This window comes from Protopterus annectens, chromosome 2.part1 (genome assembly GCF_019279795.1).
Source record: "Protopterus annectens isolate FY-2018-M chromosome 2.part1, PAN1.0, whole genome shotgun sequence".
Taxonomy (NCBI): domain Eukaryota; kingdom Metazoa; phylum Chordata; order Ceratodontiformes; family Protopteridae; genus Protopterus; species Protopterus annectens.
In genome coordinates, this window is record NC_056729.1 from 1,395,466,968 (window position 1) to 1,395,486,221 (window position 19,254).

Here is a 19,254-nt window from a genome sequence, read left to right on the forward strand (position 1 = left end):
GACACTGTTAGGAAAAGACAAACTACACATCCATACACTGGCAAATAAAAAAAAACAAAAAAAAAAAAAAAACAAGGGTGAAGGAAGGAGGTAGCATCTACTTCAGCAGTGATTATTCAAACATCTGCTCTTATGGAAGGTTGACTTACACAACTATACCATGTTCTTTACATTGATAACTGCTGAAGTAACCAAAGCTATATGGCTTGTCCCACTGCAAAAAGAAGTTTAAAGGAGAAGAGTTATTTTCGAGATTTGCTCTTCTCCTGTGTTTTTGGTCTGTTTTTTTTTTTTTTGGCTTGTCGGTACTCTGCATTTCGAGTGCTGATATTTCAATAGGAAAATAAACTTTGATACTACGTTAGGCATAAAAAGAAGGATTAGCACTCAACGAAACCCTGTCTTTAAAAAATATGAGAGCTTGCAACTCAGACACTATTCATGCAGAGGTCAGAGTAATCAGTAAAAGTGTTTTCCATGTTAAGAATCTCAAATCAACCAGATTAACTGGTTCAAATGGAGAAATGCTTGCTTCTCTAACACAAAATAAAGATGCCAAGAAAGAGCCACCAGTTTCCTCTGAGGTTTCTTATAAAGCACCCTTTCAAAAACAGTTTCAAAGGAGAATGCACTGAAAGAGGGGGTTCCCTGGGCAGACATGCTGAAATGGCCTACAAATGAACCTTGATAAAGTAGTAAGACAGAACACAGGATACTAACTCACACAAACACTGTAAAGCTAAAGAAAAAGTAGCCCCGAATGGTGCTGCCTGTTTTGTTGACACCAATTAAAAAAAAAAACTCTACCATTTGCTTATATACAATTTTCTAGTTGCAGGCTTTCTTGCTTCCATTACTACATGGAGCAAGTAGTAATGAAAACATTCTTGCCTCATACTTTATGCATCGCCTAAGAAAATAAGTGCCTAAAATGTATTAAGGTCCTATCGTCCAGGCAGTTGTTTGTAGTTGTTAGGGGTTGGGATGTATCAAACACCCCTGTTCCTGAATGAATTAATCCAGTCTTTCAGGAAGATGTGGTAGTTGCTCCTAGCCAAAACCAAAAGAAGGTAAAACCACTCCTGCCTGGGCCAGAAGTGATTCATCACAATGATCTTTGGGGATTCCTACTGAAGCTTCAGAAGAACCCTAGATATCAGTGAAAGGGTCGAAACACATACAGGAACTTACCTATCCAAGGAAAATGCATCCATCTTCCAGGCCTTCTTACACTGAGTCCTGGAACAGAATTCTGCCAATAGATTGTTTAGAGACGAAGCAACAAGTCCTACCTGAGGAATTCTCCACTGATAGTTGAAATCTTGAAGAACACCGATCTAGTTTCCATTCATGAGGGTCTGTCTTTGACCTGTTCAGCTTTTCTGCCACACCCTTTTGCTCTGGTTGACTGTAAGTTGCCTGTGGAATAACACAATGCTGTAAAGCTCTATCCAGTGCTAACACAGACAGTCTGCAGAGGGGGTAAGATCTGGTCTCCCCTTGCTTGTTTATGTACCACATCACTGTGTTTTTTTTTCTGTAACTACTTTAAGAGGTCCTGGGGACAACAGATGATTCAGAGAGTTGAGAGCCTTTATAAGAATTAGCATCTCTTTTATGTTTATGTGCCTTTGTCTGTCTTTCTTGTTCCAGAGACCTTGTATTTTTATTCTCGTTGACACTACTCCCCAAGCAAAGTCAAGGCATCTGTTGTGACTGACTGTTTTGGAGTATGAGGGAAGAATGGGAGACCTGAACTCAGGGATATCTGATGTCCCCACTAAGTAATTTGTCTTTTCACAAATTCCAGAACTTGAATTTGAAAAAATGGTAATCGTTATTGCTGAGATCAAAGAGACTATGGATACCACCTTATGCACTATCCTGCAAGAGGCATCATAATAATCATGGTTGCTGAGGTATTTTCACAGTGGCAGAAGTCTGAGTAGAAACCCCCTGGAATAGATTTAAATATAGATCTATTTTTTTATGTGAAAGAAAAGCTCTCAGAATGAAAGTGTCTAGAAGGCACCCCAGAAACACAATCCTGTTTGATGGAGTTAAGAAAGACTTTTGAATGTTCACTTAGGATTCCAGCCTGTATGGGAGGTATCTTCCCAAGCAAGGGATTCCTGACACTTTAAAAAAGACTCAGCAAAGATAAGCAAGTTATCTAAATATGGAAAAATGTGGGCACCCTGTAGTCTGCAATGGGCTATGACAAGGTATAAGGCACTTTGTGAAAATTCTTGATGTAGTGGACAGCCCAAATGGTAAGGCAGAGAACTGATAATATGATCCAGATAAACAAAACCTTAAGAAATAATGGAAATCTGGATGAATATAAAATATATCTTGTAAATCTACGTTTACTGAAAAAACCCAAATAAGAATGAAGGGGTAACAGGTTGTAAAGTTAAAGCATTTTGTACTCGGCACTATCATAAACTGATTTGTGCAAGAAAGATCCAGAATTGGTCTCCAGGAATTTTCTTTCTTTGGTACTAAAACATTCTTGAATAAAATCCTTCTCCCAGCTGGGAGGGAGGAACAGCTTCTATTACCCAGAAACTGCATGTGATGTAAAACAGGAGGAAGAGAACAGTTTGCCTGGCGAATTAAGAGGAATCCTCTGAAAAGATGGGATTATCTTCTACTGCCATCTACGGTTTACTAACATAAGTATGAAATCCAGTTGTCTGAAATGCAGTAATATCTTCTTGGAAAACTGAAAACGGAGTGTAATGATGTGCAAAATGTTGAATCCGCTTATTAATATGCGAATTTGACCTTACTTGACATTAACAGAATACAGTCTTACACTGCACCAGACATAACATGAGGATTTTGCAGGGGGACAAGCCCCCCTGCACTCCCCGTGGGGGGGGGGGGCTGCATCACTCACACCCCCTGCAAAATATATATTCCAACTCCAAGATCGCACTACAGTGGGGAAAAGTGTACATTTTCAGATCCCCTCTGTAGCTCCGATCTCTAATTCAATGACTAACTTCATTTTTATGAATGCACTGAGCATTTACTGAAATGGAACTCACACAAGGGTAGGATCAGCAACACGGGTCAGCCAAACGTTATTCGACAACCCTTAGTCGCCCAAACTTCCCTCGGCAAATTAAATGAAAACAGTCTTCTATATCCTATCTAGATCAGCCTCAGAACCCATTTTCTGAAGTAATCTGTTGCCAAACAGAGGAAGAGAGATTCAGACTTTCTGGAAGGCGTAAAGGTCTGCTAGGGTGAGGTGGATGGGAGGTCCCTTAAACAGTCATGTTGCCTTATTTGACTGCCCATAGTTCTTTTTGGAACATCCCTGACAATGTTCTTTAAATGTCTGCTTACAAGCATTGTGTTGCAACAGTTATTTTGTTTTTACTAAAAATGGACAAGAGAGAAGAAAATCCCTTTGAAAATGTATGGAACGACAGATGAAAATCTGAAAAACTCCCTGAATCAGCTTAACTCTCTTGTCACAGTTTTTGATAACTTCTGCAGCAGGTCCAAAAACTAAATCTCTGTCAAGAAGAGAATTCAAAATGTAATTTTTTGGCATCTTCTGGGAGGTTCTGAGAAAGCAGCCAAACATAACTCCCTAAACATTAGCAATGGCAATAGCCTTGAAAGCAGTATATATGGAGTCATAAATACACTTCAGACAATAAGTACAGACTTGAGAAACAGAACAAAAACAGCCTACACAAAGCAGATTTTACTCACAAGATGAAACTCCAGCTAAAACATTCCTCATACTTTCAGTATGAACTTTAACACATGAGCCTGCCAATTCGGAATTCTAAAAATCAAAGTTGCAGAAGCATACACTCCCCCCACCACCAAAACTTATCAACAGCTTTACCATCCTTGTCTAAAACAGAAAGATTATAATTAGCAAAATGTTTAGCAACAGCTGGATTAACGAAAGATATAGCTCATGGGTCAAGTCTGGGATTAGTGTATAAAGATTTGAAATGCTGAGGAACTCTGAACTTTATATCTGCTTTCTTAAGGGGAGCAGGTGAGCTGTCAAGGAAATCACAGGCTGTGACAAACATCCCTCAGTGATGACAGCACTGAGGCATGAGTAAGGCTTCTGGGAATTCCATTTGCAGCAATTCATAGTATTTTCTAAGAGAATGAGAAACATCAAGTGTTCTCCCACTGAAAATACTGGCATGTTCTGAAAATACTCTCAGAGAAAGTGAATTGCTCACAGGGATATTCAAAAACCATACATTCCTTAGAATCTACATCAAAAATCTGAGTAGAAAAAAATCTGCATCTTTGTCTTAACACTCTCCTACAGATTCCACATCTTTAATCTCTTCAAGGAGAGAGGAATTTGTTTTCTTTATACCAAAAACACCTTACAAGAATGGTCATTAATCTGCAAAAGACCCAGAGCCAAATCCAATAAAATACTGTCCAGAGAAACTGGCACAGGAGAAGTTAAATGTTTAGATTTCACTCTCTTTCTGACAGAAAAGTTGGGGAAAAGAGATGTAGTATTGCCTGAAACAGCTTCTCCAGGTATGGCAAAAAAATTGACTAAGCAGGGGCATATTCCCTGCTCCTTCTTCCATGACTAACAAAAGTGGCTTTCCCTTTTTAAAAAAATACCGCTCCCTTGCCCAGTGAGGGGACCTCAACAGCCACAGAAGACATGGCTAAAGCTTGATTCATGGTGGCTGAACAGACAATACCAGAGGGACCTGAAGAAAAAGATAAGTAGACTGAGAAAAGCAGCTTTGGACACAACAGAGTCACCCCTCTGAAGTTGAGGCAAATTAACAACCTGTTGTGATGGCAAAGATTGCTTAATTATTTTTTTCTTTTTGTGGCTGGAAGAAGGTATGAGTGAGGTACCATTAATTTGTTCCATTGTCAAGCCATAAAATGTGCTTTGTTTCTGGCGAAGCTTAGTAGCAATAGTCTGTAAAGGAGTAAAGTTTTTTAAAAAATAACTTTCCCCACAAAAAACACAGTAAAAAGCACTTTAAACATGTTCTGCAGCCCACAAAAGAAAAATAAGCAAAGTTTCTTCACAGAAAAAGTAGTTTTAAACAACTTTTAACCACAAAAGTAAAATAATGCTCTCCCGTTTAAAAGTACATAGAAGTAATGAGACAGCCAAGAATACTTTTCTGTAGCTTAAAAATAGTTGTTTTTCACAAAACTATGTTTAAACAACTTTACAGTAATGTAGGTTTTTCCTTGAAAGGAACTTATCTGCCCATCAATGGAATAGTCTTTCCCAGTTGTCAATCCTTGAAAGCCTACAGAGGAGAGCTCTTCTTAGTGGCAGTAAAGCTCTGGAGGGCTTGATGTCCAAACCTGTCTTTTTAGTCATCTCAGCCTGAGCTAACAGTTTGGGTGCATGGAAGGTGCTCTCAAGCTTTGGAAGCTGGCTAGCTATTATATCCTATACAGTATATAATCCATATAGCTTAGGTTACTGCATCAGTGATCAATATGAAGAACATCATACCGTGCTATGCTATATATCGCTATATATTTATATAACTAATTTTAGGGCATTGGCATTGGTTGTGTGTATGTGTGTGTGATGGACAAGGGCAGCTGTTTACTTTTCCCATTTATTCTAGGGAAAATGGCAGTGGTAATATTTTTTACATTTGCAGTTTTAGTCTGCATTTCCCACTTTTCAGTTGGATTTATTCCTGTTGGTAATGCTCAACTTCTACTAAGCACACTGGGATGAACAAGCAGTCATTCATGTTTTATAAATTCAATTACTTTTTACTGTAAAACACAGATTACTGGCACTCATAATCACTATTTTATAGTGGACTGTTTTCTTTGCTTATCTTCAGCGAAAATACCTGCTTAGACTATGATTTTGATCATGGAATGTCTTTGAAAATGAAATATGGCACAAAGACTGTAGTGAAAACTTTACTAAAGTAAAATAAATAAGTAAATAAATAACTGTAGAGTATAAATACCATTCAAAACCACATATAAACAGTAGTAACATATACCAGTGGTACTTGCTTTGCACCTACAAGAAACTACAGTTGTGTAAGTAAACTTACCATAACAATAGATGTTCCAGTGATCTCAGCTACAGTAGCCTTAGCTATATGGGTTGTGTCCTGCATAGGATATAACAGCTGACCAGCTTCCTAAACTTCAGGGTACATTCCATGTGCCCATGCTGTTAGTCAGCTCGAGCTGAGCTGACTATTAAGACAGGTTTGTTAAGCCCTTCAGAGCTTTCATACCATCTGAGAGAGTGAGGTGAACTTTGAAAGAACATTGTTGGGAACAACAAAAAATAAATGTTTACACCCTGGCATAAAAAAACACACCAAAACATGGGGGATGGAGGATGGGAGCTGCTACTGCAGCAGTGATCCTTCGACCATCTACTTTTATATTAAATTTACTTATATAATTGTACTATGTTCATCATAATGATCACTGCTACAGTAGCCTTAACTATATGGATAGTTTACCCTAGCTTACTACATTTGAGAGCTGGAAGGGCAGGAATCCAGGAACCCATGGAGAATGGTCCTAGCAAAGCCTGATCCAGATCTAAAGGAATCAAGCTTGTAGTGGCTTGTAAAGGTATATATAAAGGACCAATTTGCCGCTTCTTAAATGCTTCTAGACTCTAACCCTTTCCAAAGAGCCATAGTTTAGGCCAAGGACTGGTAGACTGGGTCTTGACCCTGCCTGGAATAGTTTTGTTGTGATGAGAGAATAACAAAAGGTAACAGACTGAGACAACCATTTGTAAACAGTCTATTTTGACACAGACTGTCCCTTATTCTTGCCTTCAAAAGAAATAAACAACTGAGCCAAAGATCTAAAATATTTAGTTCTGCCAAGACAGTACTGGAGTTGTCTGTGGGCATCCAATATATGAAGTATGCTTTCTGCCTCATTTTTAGTTTCAGGTAAGAAAATGGAGAGATGGATAATTTGACAAAGTCCACTTGGATACTACTTTAGTCATAACAGAATGACTACTTTGCAAAGGAACTCCTGTATCTGTGGAAAATGAGACAGGGTTTACTCACCATAAGAGTTTGCAACTGGGATACTTTTCTTGCAGATTTCAGAGCAATCAGTAAATCTGTTTTCCACGTTAAAAACCTCACATAAGACATTTATCTGGTTGAAACAGAGCAAGTGTAACTTCTATAACATAAAATTAAGATACCAAGGAGGGGCCACCAGTTTCCTTGGAAGCCACTTATGCAAAACCCCTTTCAAATACATTTTGACATGAGAATGCATCAAAAGAATAGAATCGATGGGTAAACATGCTGAAATGGTCAATAATGAACCTTGATGGAGGAGTAAGAAAGGCCACAGGATAGTGACTTGTAGAAGTTTTGTAAAACCAGAGATACACAAGTCCTGAATTGGCACTGGTTATTTTGTTGGCACCATCTAGAAAACCTTTTCCATTTGTAAATAAATGATTTTCTAGTTGCAGGCTTTCTTGTTTCTATTACTACCTACTGCATGTCTTCAGTAAATAGGTACTTAAAATGGAATTAACACCTTATAATCGATCCAGTCATCTGAAGATTGAGTTGGGTGGTATCAAATACCCCTGATCTTGTGTGAGAAAATCCATTCTGTGAGCAAGTTTGTGGTAATTGCCCCTGGCCATTTCCAAAAGGAGAGAGAACTACTATTGCTTATGCCAATAGGGAGTCACTACAATGATTTTGAGGTATTCCTTCTGAATCTTCAGGCATACCCCAGATATCAGTGGAAAGGATAGAAAAGCATACAGGAACATGCAGGAAAATTCCTGTCCAAGGAAATGAAAAGGCTTCTGTCTCCCAGGCCTTCTTGCATGGTGACCTGGAGCAGAAACTTTCCAGCTGATTGTTCAGACAGGAAGTAAATAAGTCAGCTTGAGGAACTCCCTACATATGGATCAAATCTTGTCAGACTCCCCCAATCTAGTTTCCATTCATGAGGGTCTGCCCTTGTCCCACTCAGCTTGTCTGCCACACAGTTTTACTCTGATGAAAGGCATGATGTCTGTAGACTGTGTGTGCTCTGTGAAGCTACATCCCAAACTAACACAGCTAGTCTGCAAAGGGAGTAAGACCTGGCAACTCCTTGCTTGCTGATGTAGCATATGACTGTGTTTATGGCTGTAACAACTTGAAGAAGTCCAGGGGACCAAAGATGATTCAGAGAGTTGAGTGCCTTGATCAACGTAAACATCTTTTTTATATTTACATGCTTGAATTTGTCCTTTGTGTCTGAAAAATCTTGCACTTTTCTCTCTTGTGAAACTGCTCCTCAGGTGAAGTCTAAGGTGTTTATGGTAACTAACTGCTTTGGAGCAGGGAGGAAGAAGAGGACACCTTTGTTTTTTTTTGTTTTTTTGTTAACAGGAAAGTTGGATTTAAGGAAATTTGCTGTCACCACCAAGTGATTTCCCTTCTGGCAAATCCCCAGCACTGGAATTTGAAAAGACAAAGGATCTTGGCGCTGGGATCAAAAAGCTTCAGATACCACTGTATCTTTCACATGTGGAGTCTTGTCAGGAGTATCATGAGAATCACAGATGTCATGAAATCCAAAATCCTGAGGTATTCTCTCACAGTGACAAAAGACTGTGTGGAAAACCTTAGAAACAGATCTAGATAGTGATCTATTTTTACCTGTGGAAGAAAAGCTCTTTGAACTGAGGTGCTCACTTGACACTCCAGGAACAAATTCCTGTGTGTAGGAGTCAAAAAAGACTTTTGAATCCTCTCCTGGAATCCCAGCTTGTGTATGAGACCTCTCACCCAAGTGAGGGATTCCTGAAACTAGAAAAAGAATCTGCATAAATAAGTAAGCTGTCTAAACATGGAAAAATATGGATACCCTACAGCCTACAATTAGCTATCACTGGAGCTAGACACTTTGTGAACAATATTGGTGCAATGGACAGTCCAAAGGGTAAGGCAGAGAATTGATAAACTAATACAAACACAAAAAACCTTAAGAAACGTCTGAAGTTTTGGATGAATAAGGATTTGATGATAAGCATCTTTTAAATCTACTGTTACCAGGAATCTCAAATGAGGAAGTAAAGAGGCTGTCATATGACAGCATTTTGAACTTGGACACTATCACAAACAGGCTTAGGAAAGAAAGATCCAGAACTGGTCTCCAGGCATTTTCTTTCTTTGGTAGTAAAACATCCTTGAATAAAAACCTTTCCCAACATGGGAAGGAGGTACCAGCTCTAACACTACCTGAGACAGGATGTGTTGAAGGACGAGGGGAAAAAGAGTAGTCTGGTCTGGTGGGTGAGGAACTGCCTTCTGTAAAGGAGGCACTTCCTCCCAGTGCCATGTGTAACCTTGATGAATGATTTTAAGAACCTATTCTGAAACAATCTATTGCCAAAATTAAAATGGAGATTCAGACTTTCTGGAAGGAAAAACGGACTGCCCTTTTCTAAAGATCCTACTTCCTGTTATTTTATCTCTGTTACAATATTCACTACTTCAAGTATAGTTGGTTTAGATTTTGATTTTAATTTTCTAGTAATTGCTTTTTTGGCAACCACCAGAATTAAACTCAGTAAGGCCTTACTGTGTCTAGGCAATTCAGATCCTGTATCCAAGCTCAAAAAATAATTTTGTTAGTTACACTCATTTACTCACAAAGGATTCTGACAGTAATCTGTAGGGAATTTTTAAAGTCTGCCAAATCATTACTCTCCCAAAGCATATATCCCAAGTTACCTCTTTCTTAATCATCACACCTCAAACATTTGCCAGCTACCTGAGGAAAAAATATTTGGAGCCTACGTGGGGTATAAATGTATCTATGCAAACACTTTCCAGGCAAAAAATCCTAAATCTTCCAGACTTTGTTGCATATTTGGAAGACCTACAAATTAGGGATAAAAAATCTTAGAGATTCCCTGCATCAACTTACCTCTTTCATCACACTTCTTGATAACCTCTGCAACAGAGGAATCAAAAACTTAGTTTCTATCCAAAGGAGAATTTACATCTCATTTTTCACGTCACCTGAGAGGTTCTGAGTGCACATCCAGGCAAGTCTCCTCAAAACAGTACCAGATTCAGAATCTTGGACCTCATCAAGAAGAGAGAAATCCCTCTTTTTTTACCAGGAAGAAGTATCAACTGAGTCATGCCCATCCCTGAGTACACTGTTATGAATAACAGTGTTGACCCAATTTTTCCTGTCAAAAAGAAACAGAAAACTAAACATGTATCTACTCTTCTTCAAATTTCCTTAGACAGTAGCAGTTTACTGGCTGTGGCTCAGGATTTAATTCAGGCTATTGATCCTTCTTATATGACGGTTTCTGATAAAAGAAAGAGAGATACCCCTTTTCCTGAAGATTTTCCATATACTGAATATTTTTATTTATTTATTTAATTTATTTAACATTTGTTGACCGGGAAAGTCCGACTAGGTTCCACAGATCCTGTTTTCAGTGGAGGCCCAGGGAGAAATGCTCCAGAAGCAAGTCTTTAGAATGTGGGAGGAAACCGGAGTACCCGGAGGAAACCCACGCAAACGCATTAACCGCTGCACCACTGTGCCGCCCTATGGATATGGAAAAGCAGACAATGGGATGGACATACGGATTTCTCTTTAGATTTCTGATTTACACATAAAGGAGAGCTCATTTTCTGATTCGATCCTTGGGGGTTTCTCTTTCTCTGAGACTATTTCCAGAATGTGCCTGTTTCAGTTGGAGGGCACGGAGGTTTCTCTGTTCCTCAGAAAATGCAATGAGCTGTATCAGAAAGAATTTCCAGAACCTTCAATCATTCCTCTAGTTCTTTCAGCTTTGGGGATGTGTGTGTTTGTCACTGCCTGCAATTTTTCTGATAGTAAGCCTGCTTCCCCTAAAAAGGCAGATAGAATTTATAAAGTTCCTCAGACTGGATGTACGGTACTGAATGGCTGTCAAAATGACATTACGAGAGGGGATAAATGGGAGCAAGAGCCCCTGCTGGCAAACAATGCACGTAAAGTATGAACCAAGTTTGTATGCCATGCCACTCCAAAGTAAATTACAATGTTAGGTATTACATCACTTTGAAACTCATATGATACCCAGTAAAAAAGTAATAAGCATATTCCTTTATAAGGATTCATCACAAGAAGGCCAGATCCTTGTAAACTGGAAATTTAAGGTAGCATTTAGTAAAAATATTTACTATTTACAACAGGTACATCTATGAAGCATACGATTTTGTTTAATCATTTTTACTTGTTTATAAATTCACCTGTGCATGAGTTAATGGCTCCTTGATTTAAGACCATGATTTTTTCAACTAAAAAATAAAGACTTCACATATAAAAAGGGTAAGTTCTTCATGCTCAGTCCTGTACAATGAATATTATAAACTATGCACTTAACTGTCCAGACATTAGATGATCTTTTAAATATTTTGGTAGCAGTGGTGTAAAATAAGAAAAATCATTTTTGCACTAAGGCAATGATTTCTGATGAAAGGAATTGTCACTGAAGCCAGACTTCAAAAAAGGTACTTATAATAAACAAACACCAAACAACAACAGTGCAAATCAAGACATGTTACATGCAAAGTGGTGTGAATGTTTAATTATAGTGCATTTCAGAGTGAGAAAATGCTGAAATTCAGTTTAGGAAGGAATTCAGAGTGTCAAAGAGTTTCTTCACAATATGCAAAGGGAAGAAAATAATGTCTACAGCACTATCAGGCTATAACTCATTCCAAGGCTTTTAGCCCCAGAACCTGGACCAAAGCTCCAAAGGTGGTGGTGTTTCCACAGTCATAAAGGTGGTGGTTCCATATTCATAAAGGATGCACACACCTCTGGACTGGTAGCTCAACATAACGCATCAGAGATACTTCAGGTGCAGCTAACATTGGGTAAGACAGCAATTCAGGTCGTAGTCTGCTATAGGTCCCCAACCATATCCCAAGACTCACACTCCATGTTCCTAAGCACTCTGGAGAATATTAGGGTCCAACCTAACACTCTCATACTGGGCGACTTCAACTACCCCTCTATTAACTGGGAAAACTACTCATGTACCAATAAACTTGCCCAACATTTCCTGGAATTCATTAATTCCAATGCCCTGGACCAGCTTACCCCCACTAGAGGCAGCAACATCCTTGACCTGGTCATTACTAACATGGGTGACCATTGCTCTACACCAATAGTCAAGTCCTCCCTGGTTAGATCTGACCACAAACTAATCACCTTGGAAATCCACATCGCTCCCACCCACCCCACCCCTGCAAAGGTAACCACCATGAATAACTTCTCCAAAGCTAACTTTGGGCTCCTAAAAACAGAGGTGGCTAACTTCATGGCACCCATGCAAATGAAGAATAGTTGCATGACTGCCAAATCATACACCAATGCACTGTACAAACACGTACACAAATGCATGGATCTCGCCAAACCCAATAGAACCAAGACGTGCTCCTCCAAAAAAAGGAAGCGATCTGGTGGTCCCCTACCATAAACAAACTCTACAACAGGAGGAGGAAACTGATGCGGAATAAGGTTCAGTCCCAAGACTGGAAAAACTCCCTTATCAGCCTCAACAAAAAGTTGAGATCCCACATCAAATCCTCTAAAGCCAGCTATGAAAACAGAATTGCAGCAGACAGTAAGGACGGCCACAAGGCCTTCTATAGTTATGTAAAGAATCTCCACGGCAATACCCAGACTTGCTCTGAGGTACTGCACAATAGTATCTCCTATACTGAGCCAACAGATATTACCGATATGCTGGCTGACAGATTCACTTCCAACTTTAGCCCCACAAAGGACCAATCACAATACCAGTAAATTGCCAGGCACCCAGTACTACTGCTGCACTGGTTAAAACAGCACTGTCCAAGGCCATGAATACAGCTTCTACGGGACCTGAAAATATCCCTGGCTGTGTTCTACATGAACTACAGAGTGAGCTGGCACTTCACCTGTGTGCCCTGTTCAATCACAGCTTCACCTCAGGGTTTGTCCCTACCGAATGGTGCACTGCTACTCTTATCCCTCTCCACAAAGAAGGAGCGACTATAGACCCTGGGAACTATTGTCCCATTAGCCTGATGAGTCTGATATGCAAAGCTATGGAATGCATCATCATGGACCTAATAAACAAGGATATAGGAAATCTCCAAACTCTTGATCCCACACAGTTTGGTTTTGTGAAGGGGTAGATCATGCCTGCTCAACTTGGTCGACTTCTTTGAGTCAGTCACCAGAGCTGTGGATAAAGGCAAGGAGGTTCATACAGCCTTCCTTGATCTGGCCAACGTCTTTGATACCATTCTCCATTCAGGAATCATAGAAAAACTCACTAAGCTGGGCATCAACCCCTATATCTCTAGATGGGTTGCAAACTGGCTCACAGATAAAACCCGCAGTGTGAAAGTAGCTAACTCCAAGTCAGACTGCTGACCAGTTACAAGTGGAGTCCCACAGGGTTCGGTCCTAGGTCCTCTCCTGTTTGGTATCTACTTCTCTGAAGTCCAGGCCAATATGAAGGGACTCTGGCTGACAAAGTTTGCATTTTACAAGCAGTTATCATTTTCATATCAAACGGGGTATAGTTAAGGGCCAATTAGAAAGAGCGGCCCGTATGGTTTCAAACTATGGGGATTTTTTACAGCAGTGTGATACTATGTGTCAAATGTTTTTGGATTGGGGGTACCCCTATAGTTGATTCTTAACATCAAGCAAGAAGTGGTAAATAAACGTCTGAATGGTTTTTACATGCCAATTTTGAATAATAATGGGGAGGTATTCCCTAGCCACCTTATTCCCAGTGATGGGCCTTCAATTGCGAATAATTTTTAGGGGGTAATAATACTTCTGTGTCCCATAGGAATTTCTTAGATGATAATGGTTCTTGTCCCAGGGATTTGTGTTTGTGCCCTTTTGTTTCTACTTTTTCCAATGAAAGTCATATTATACAGGACATTGTTAATAAGAATTGGCACATTCTTTTGCTTGAACCATCAATGGCTGAGACTTTTGGTGGGTACCCTAAATTTGTGTTTAGGAAGGGTAGGAATATTAAAGGCCTGTTGCAGCATGAATCTAATTTGGGTGATGATGGTAGGATGGCACCTTGTGGTATGTGCCACCAAATGCAAGTTTATTTTATCAACATCTAGTCTTGTTTTATATGGTAAGAAGATTTTTTATTAAAGGAAATTTAGTTGTTATACCCATGCAGTAGTATATGCTGCTGTCTGTAATAGGTGTTTTTATATAGGCAAGACACAACGTAAGTTGGCACAGCGTATTTACGAGCATGGGTATGACATACGCCAAGGTGATGAAAAAGATGCTTTATTCAGGCATATTCAGGCTTTCCATGACCATTCTTTTAAATTTGTGGTATTACAGCAGGTAAATGTGGGGATAGAAAGAGTCCTTTGAAATTGTTCCTTGAGGAGAAAGAAACCTAGTGGCAGGTATTTCTTAATGCCTACCTGCCATCAGGTTTAAATGATGCTGTGTCTATTTCCAGTAAATTAAAATTAAGGAGTTTTGATAGATTAATTTTTTCTTCTATTTGGTATAAACATCATAATATTTATTCAGCAGAGTATGGATTTATTTATTTTATAAATTTAGTATATTACTGTATTTATATATATATATATATATATATATATATATATATATATATATATTGTATTTGATATGTAGGGATCTGTGTTTTTAAATGTATATTTATGTACGTACTGATTAGTGAGCTTTTAGCAGTTATAATGAATTGGTGCTAATTGATTGTTAGGTAGGGTGTCTTTAGTATAAATTTGATTGCACTTGCTTTGTTACTTTGTCTGAAGAAGTTTGGTGATATCTACCAAATGAAAGCGCTTACTGTGTGTTATACATTAAAGTCTTGAATTTATTTGGGATTTTGATCTACGTGGCATTTTTTATCCTACAGAAAGGCCTCACTGAGACCAATGACTGGTGTCAGAACCATGGCCTTAAGCTCAATGCAAAAAAATCCCCTATGGGAAAAACCTGGTTCCCATGAATTATCACATCGATGGTAGTTCACTGAAAACAAAAGGCGTTATAAGAGATCTAGGAACACAGGATGACAGCAACCTCTCTTTTGACTACCACATTGCCACTGTGGTCAGAAAGTCCTTCTATGTGGCACATCTCATTACTAAGGGTTTTGCATCCAGGAAGAAAGAGGTCATTGTCTCCCTCTACTCTTCCCTCGTTAGGCCAATCATTGAGTACAATGCCCCATTTGGCATGTACCTCACTAGACACCTGCAACAACTGGAGAGGCCGCAAAAGTACCTCACAAAGAGGATCCTAGGCCTTAAACACTTGCCTATATGGACAGGCACAAAAAACTCCAACTATTCTCTGTCTCATATTGCCTACTTAGAGGCAATCTCTGCTTGACTTACAAAGCCATGTCTGACCCAGCTCTGTTAGAAATGCTAAAGCTAAAGAAATCCCAATCCCTCCACACCACACACTCCAGAAACCTCAACCTCATTACCACAATCAACAGAACGTGCTGGAGGGACAGGTTCATAACCCAGAGACTACCCATGCTATGGAAGAGACTTCCCATACATGTCAAGCAGAGCGCCTCACTGGCCCTCTTCAACAGAAATCTTGATGAGTGGATGGGAAGTAGAAAATTCACCCCGGGGATCAATCCACTGGCTCTCCTTGACAGAGGCACTGGGAACCAAGGTCGGGTGGCACGATGCCAGGGTAATCCTATGGGCTAGGCTTGTAAAGGCTCCATGGCCACTGGCCTAGTACCCACCTATGAACCTATTAGTGAAGATAACATGAATTCTGTGACAACAAAACCTAGTCATGAAGAAACTGCATTAGTACCACTTATGCATTTACTTACCACTGAAAATTTGCCATCTCCAAACCACATAACCCATCTGTTTCCCTCAGCAGCCCTACTTCGACCTGTCATCCACCATGAAACAATCCGTCCAGGCCACCAAGAAAATCCACGGAGCTTACCCCATACTAGTTCACCAATACCAAAGCCACGGCCATCCTGCAAATAAAGAAAGAAGCAATGAAGTGTGCAACATTAGGCACGATTTCCCAAATTAAAATATCACTGCACTGTAAATGCTGGTATAAATGAAAGATGAAGTAGGCAAAACATAATGTTCAAGTGCTTTTGTATAATTCAGACTGTTGTCAAACAGACAGAAAACATGAAATAAATGCAGACACACAGTGAAGCAAAAAAAAAAAATCTGTATGCATGTGCGTGTGTGTGTGTGTGTATATATATATATATATATATATATATATATATATATATATACACACACACACACGCACAGGGATGTACTTCTGAAGCTCGAAATCCCACATAATCGAAACTCATTTTTGTGAGATGGCCAAGAGCATATGATCGAACTTTTAAAAGCTTGAACGTTCTGAATGGGTATCTCCATAGAGCGTGGAACTGGAATATTTCCCTTTACCGTAATGTAGTGTGATCTCAGAGTTGGTATATTTAAATAGCAGGGGGTGTGGGGGCTGCAAGGGGGTTTGCTAGCACTGTTTAGTTTTTTTTTTGTTTATTTATTTTATTGTCACATTTTTAAACATTCAAATGTTCGATCATATGGTCTTGGCCATATGAAAGTCGAACATTTGGATGTTCGATTATGTGAAGTAGACCTGTTAGTCTTACACACAGGTCAGGCACATTTTTATTAACCAAAGGAAAGCTGTGGATAGCAATTAAAAAAGAGATGAAGGATTTTTATCTGGGAAGGGAAGACAGCATGGGTCAACTGAGAAAAGATGATTCTTCCAATAGAACAATGCATACTGTGATTACCCAATTTGAGGGGGTACTTTAGAGCAACACAGTTAAGGCTCTTATACATAGCACAAGCAGAAAACTTTAACTCAAAGTATAAAGGAATGATGATGATACAGAGGGGAACCTCAAGAAATATGGAGATTGGAATTTTGGACGCAGACTCTTAATGAGAACAGCAAAAATCATACAGAGTATTACACTCAGAAAATAGCTGGCAGTATTCTAAGAACTAAACCAGTACAAGAAGGGAGAAAAAAGATACTGCCTATAGGGATGGCTGTGGTTAGGGATACAGATAATAGGCAAGAGGAGGCTGGAATCTATTGGCAAAAACTGTCAAAGGAACTAAGGTATTGGGGGCAAATAACTAGAAATAGAAAGGTAATACAATGGGAAGAGGCCAAGAATTTATTAGGACTGCAGGTTAGAGATTGCCTTCCCTATCAAGGACTGATATCAGAGTATAGGCAAATAGAAAGAAAATAGAAGAGTCCTAAATGAAAGCCCTGGTGGAGTTTTTAACAGAATCTAGAACAAGAGCTGCCATTAAAAAAGGAATAAGTAGTAGAACATATAAAATACTGCACGATAATTATAACAATCAATCAGAGGAGCTTAGAAAGGATTGGGAAGAGAGATTGAACAAGGAATTCACAAAGAGACAATGAGGTGATATATGTATAGCTCCCAAATATGCAACAAAATCTAGAAGATTTAGGATCTTTGCATGGTATTTTTATACCCCAAGTAGACTCCAAAGAATTTTTCCACAGGTGAATAGCAAATGTTGTAGGTGTGACGGGTAAGAAAGAGGTGGCTGGGAAAATATTTTTTGGGAGTGTAATGAGCTGGCAGATTTTAGGGATTCCCTGTGAACCCCTCTGTCAGAGATGCTGGGTGAGTGGATTGGACTGACTGGGGAGATGATTTTTTTGAGCTAGGATACAGAATCGGAACTGCCTAGACATAGTAAAGACTTGCTGAGTCTAATTATGGTAGCTGCCAAAAAAGCAATTACCAGAAAATGGATCTCAAAGTCTAGACCATCTTTACTAGAAGTAGTGACTATAGTAACAGACAAAAAGAAGCTGGAATTGGGATCTTTAGAAAAGGGAAAGAGCAAACTACATAGGAAAAAAAATGGGAATTATGGGAACAATATATGCAGAGAAAGAAAGAGGTTTAAGAGGCATGATTTGAATGAGGTATATAATATTTAACTGACAATGACTGGACAGGTTAAAAGTGCTCTATAGTGTCAGCAACTACAGTTGTGTCAGTAGTGTCTGTGATGTACAATCTTTGCAATTAATGTGCTGTCAATGTTTGTTTTTCATTTATATAAATGTAAGATTGCCTATGTCATAAGTGATAATTTAATAAAGATGTTTATTGCAAAAAAAAGTCAGGGAACTATATATATATATATATATATATATATATATATATATATATATATATATACACACACACATGTACATACATACATACATGTATATGGTTTCTTGGTAGTTCATTGAATGCACAGCTTGTGTACAGCTACTTTTGATCTCAGAAGCTCTTGAATGCAGTTGTAATTAAGTACAGGCTTTAATGAGTCATGTCACATTGACTCTTGCTGTCTTTTGTAATTGATTTTTTGCTCAAAGTTGTGCAACATAGAGTTTTATATATATATATATATATATATATATATATATATATATATATATATATATACATACATATATATACACACACATACACACACACACACACACACACACACACACACACACACACACAGTATATACTTAGTGTGGCCTGGCCCTCTGCATAAAAAAGTTTTGGAGGAGTATTTGCTGTATCTTCTTCTTTCGGCTTTTCCCGGTTAGCGGTCGCCACAGCGGAACTCCGGTCTGCTAATGACTGTCAGTAGATTTTTACAGTGCCGAGGTGCCAGCCCGACGCCCAACCTTCAATGAAGGCACTCCTATTCACGCATGTCTTTCAAACGCCACTCGACCGCGGGGAGGACATGCAGACTCCACACAGAAGGTGCTCCAGCCGAGAATCAAACGGGAGAACCACTTGCTGTGAGGTGACAATGCTACCGCGGCTAATAGGAGTATTTGCTGTATATGAAATTTAAAATGAGATGTGCTCTCCATTAAACTTTTACATGTTTGATGATTAGATAAGTTTTTTAGATGTAACACTCTTTACATATACAGAGACAGAGATAGAGGCACGCACACACACACATTTGTATACATATATAGGTACATGTGTGTGTTATTTTGATGCATCACAAATTCTGTTTATTCCTTTAGAAATGCAGTACATGCACAACAGACTATGGTAAAAACACTATAACAGCATGTACAGTACAATACAGTAATGCAACTTGC

General features: G+C 39.0%; 1 protein-coding gene across 7 annotated transcripts in view; it reads right to left on the reverse strand.

Moving 5' to 3' along the window:
* Nucleotides 1–19,254, reverse strand: part of DNMT3A (DNA methyltransferase 3 alpha) — a 5,166,949-nt gene that overhangs the window by 1,447,642 nt on the left and 3,700,053 nt on the right. For all 7 annotated transcript variants that reach the window (XM_044062880.1, XM_044062879.1, XM_044062877.1 and 4 more), the window contains one exon: nucleotides 15,917–16,075. In XM_044062880.1, the coding sequence (XP_043918815.1) occupies nucleotides 15,917–16,075 (159 nt within the window). The remainder of the gene's footprint in view (nucleotides 1–15,916; nucleotides 16,076–19,254) is intronic.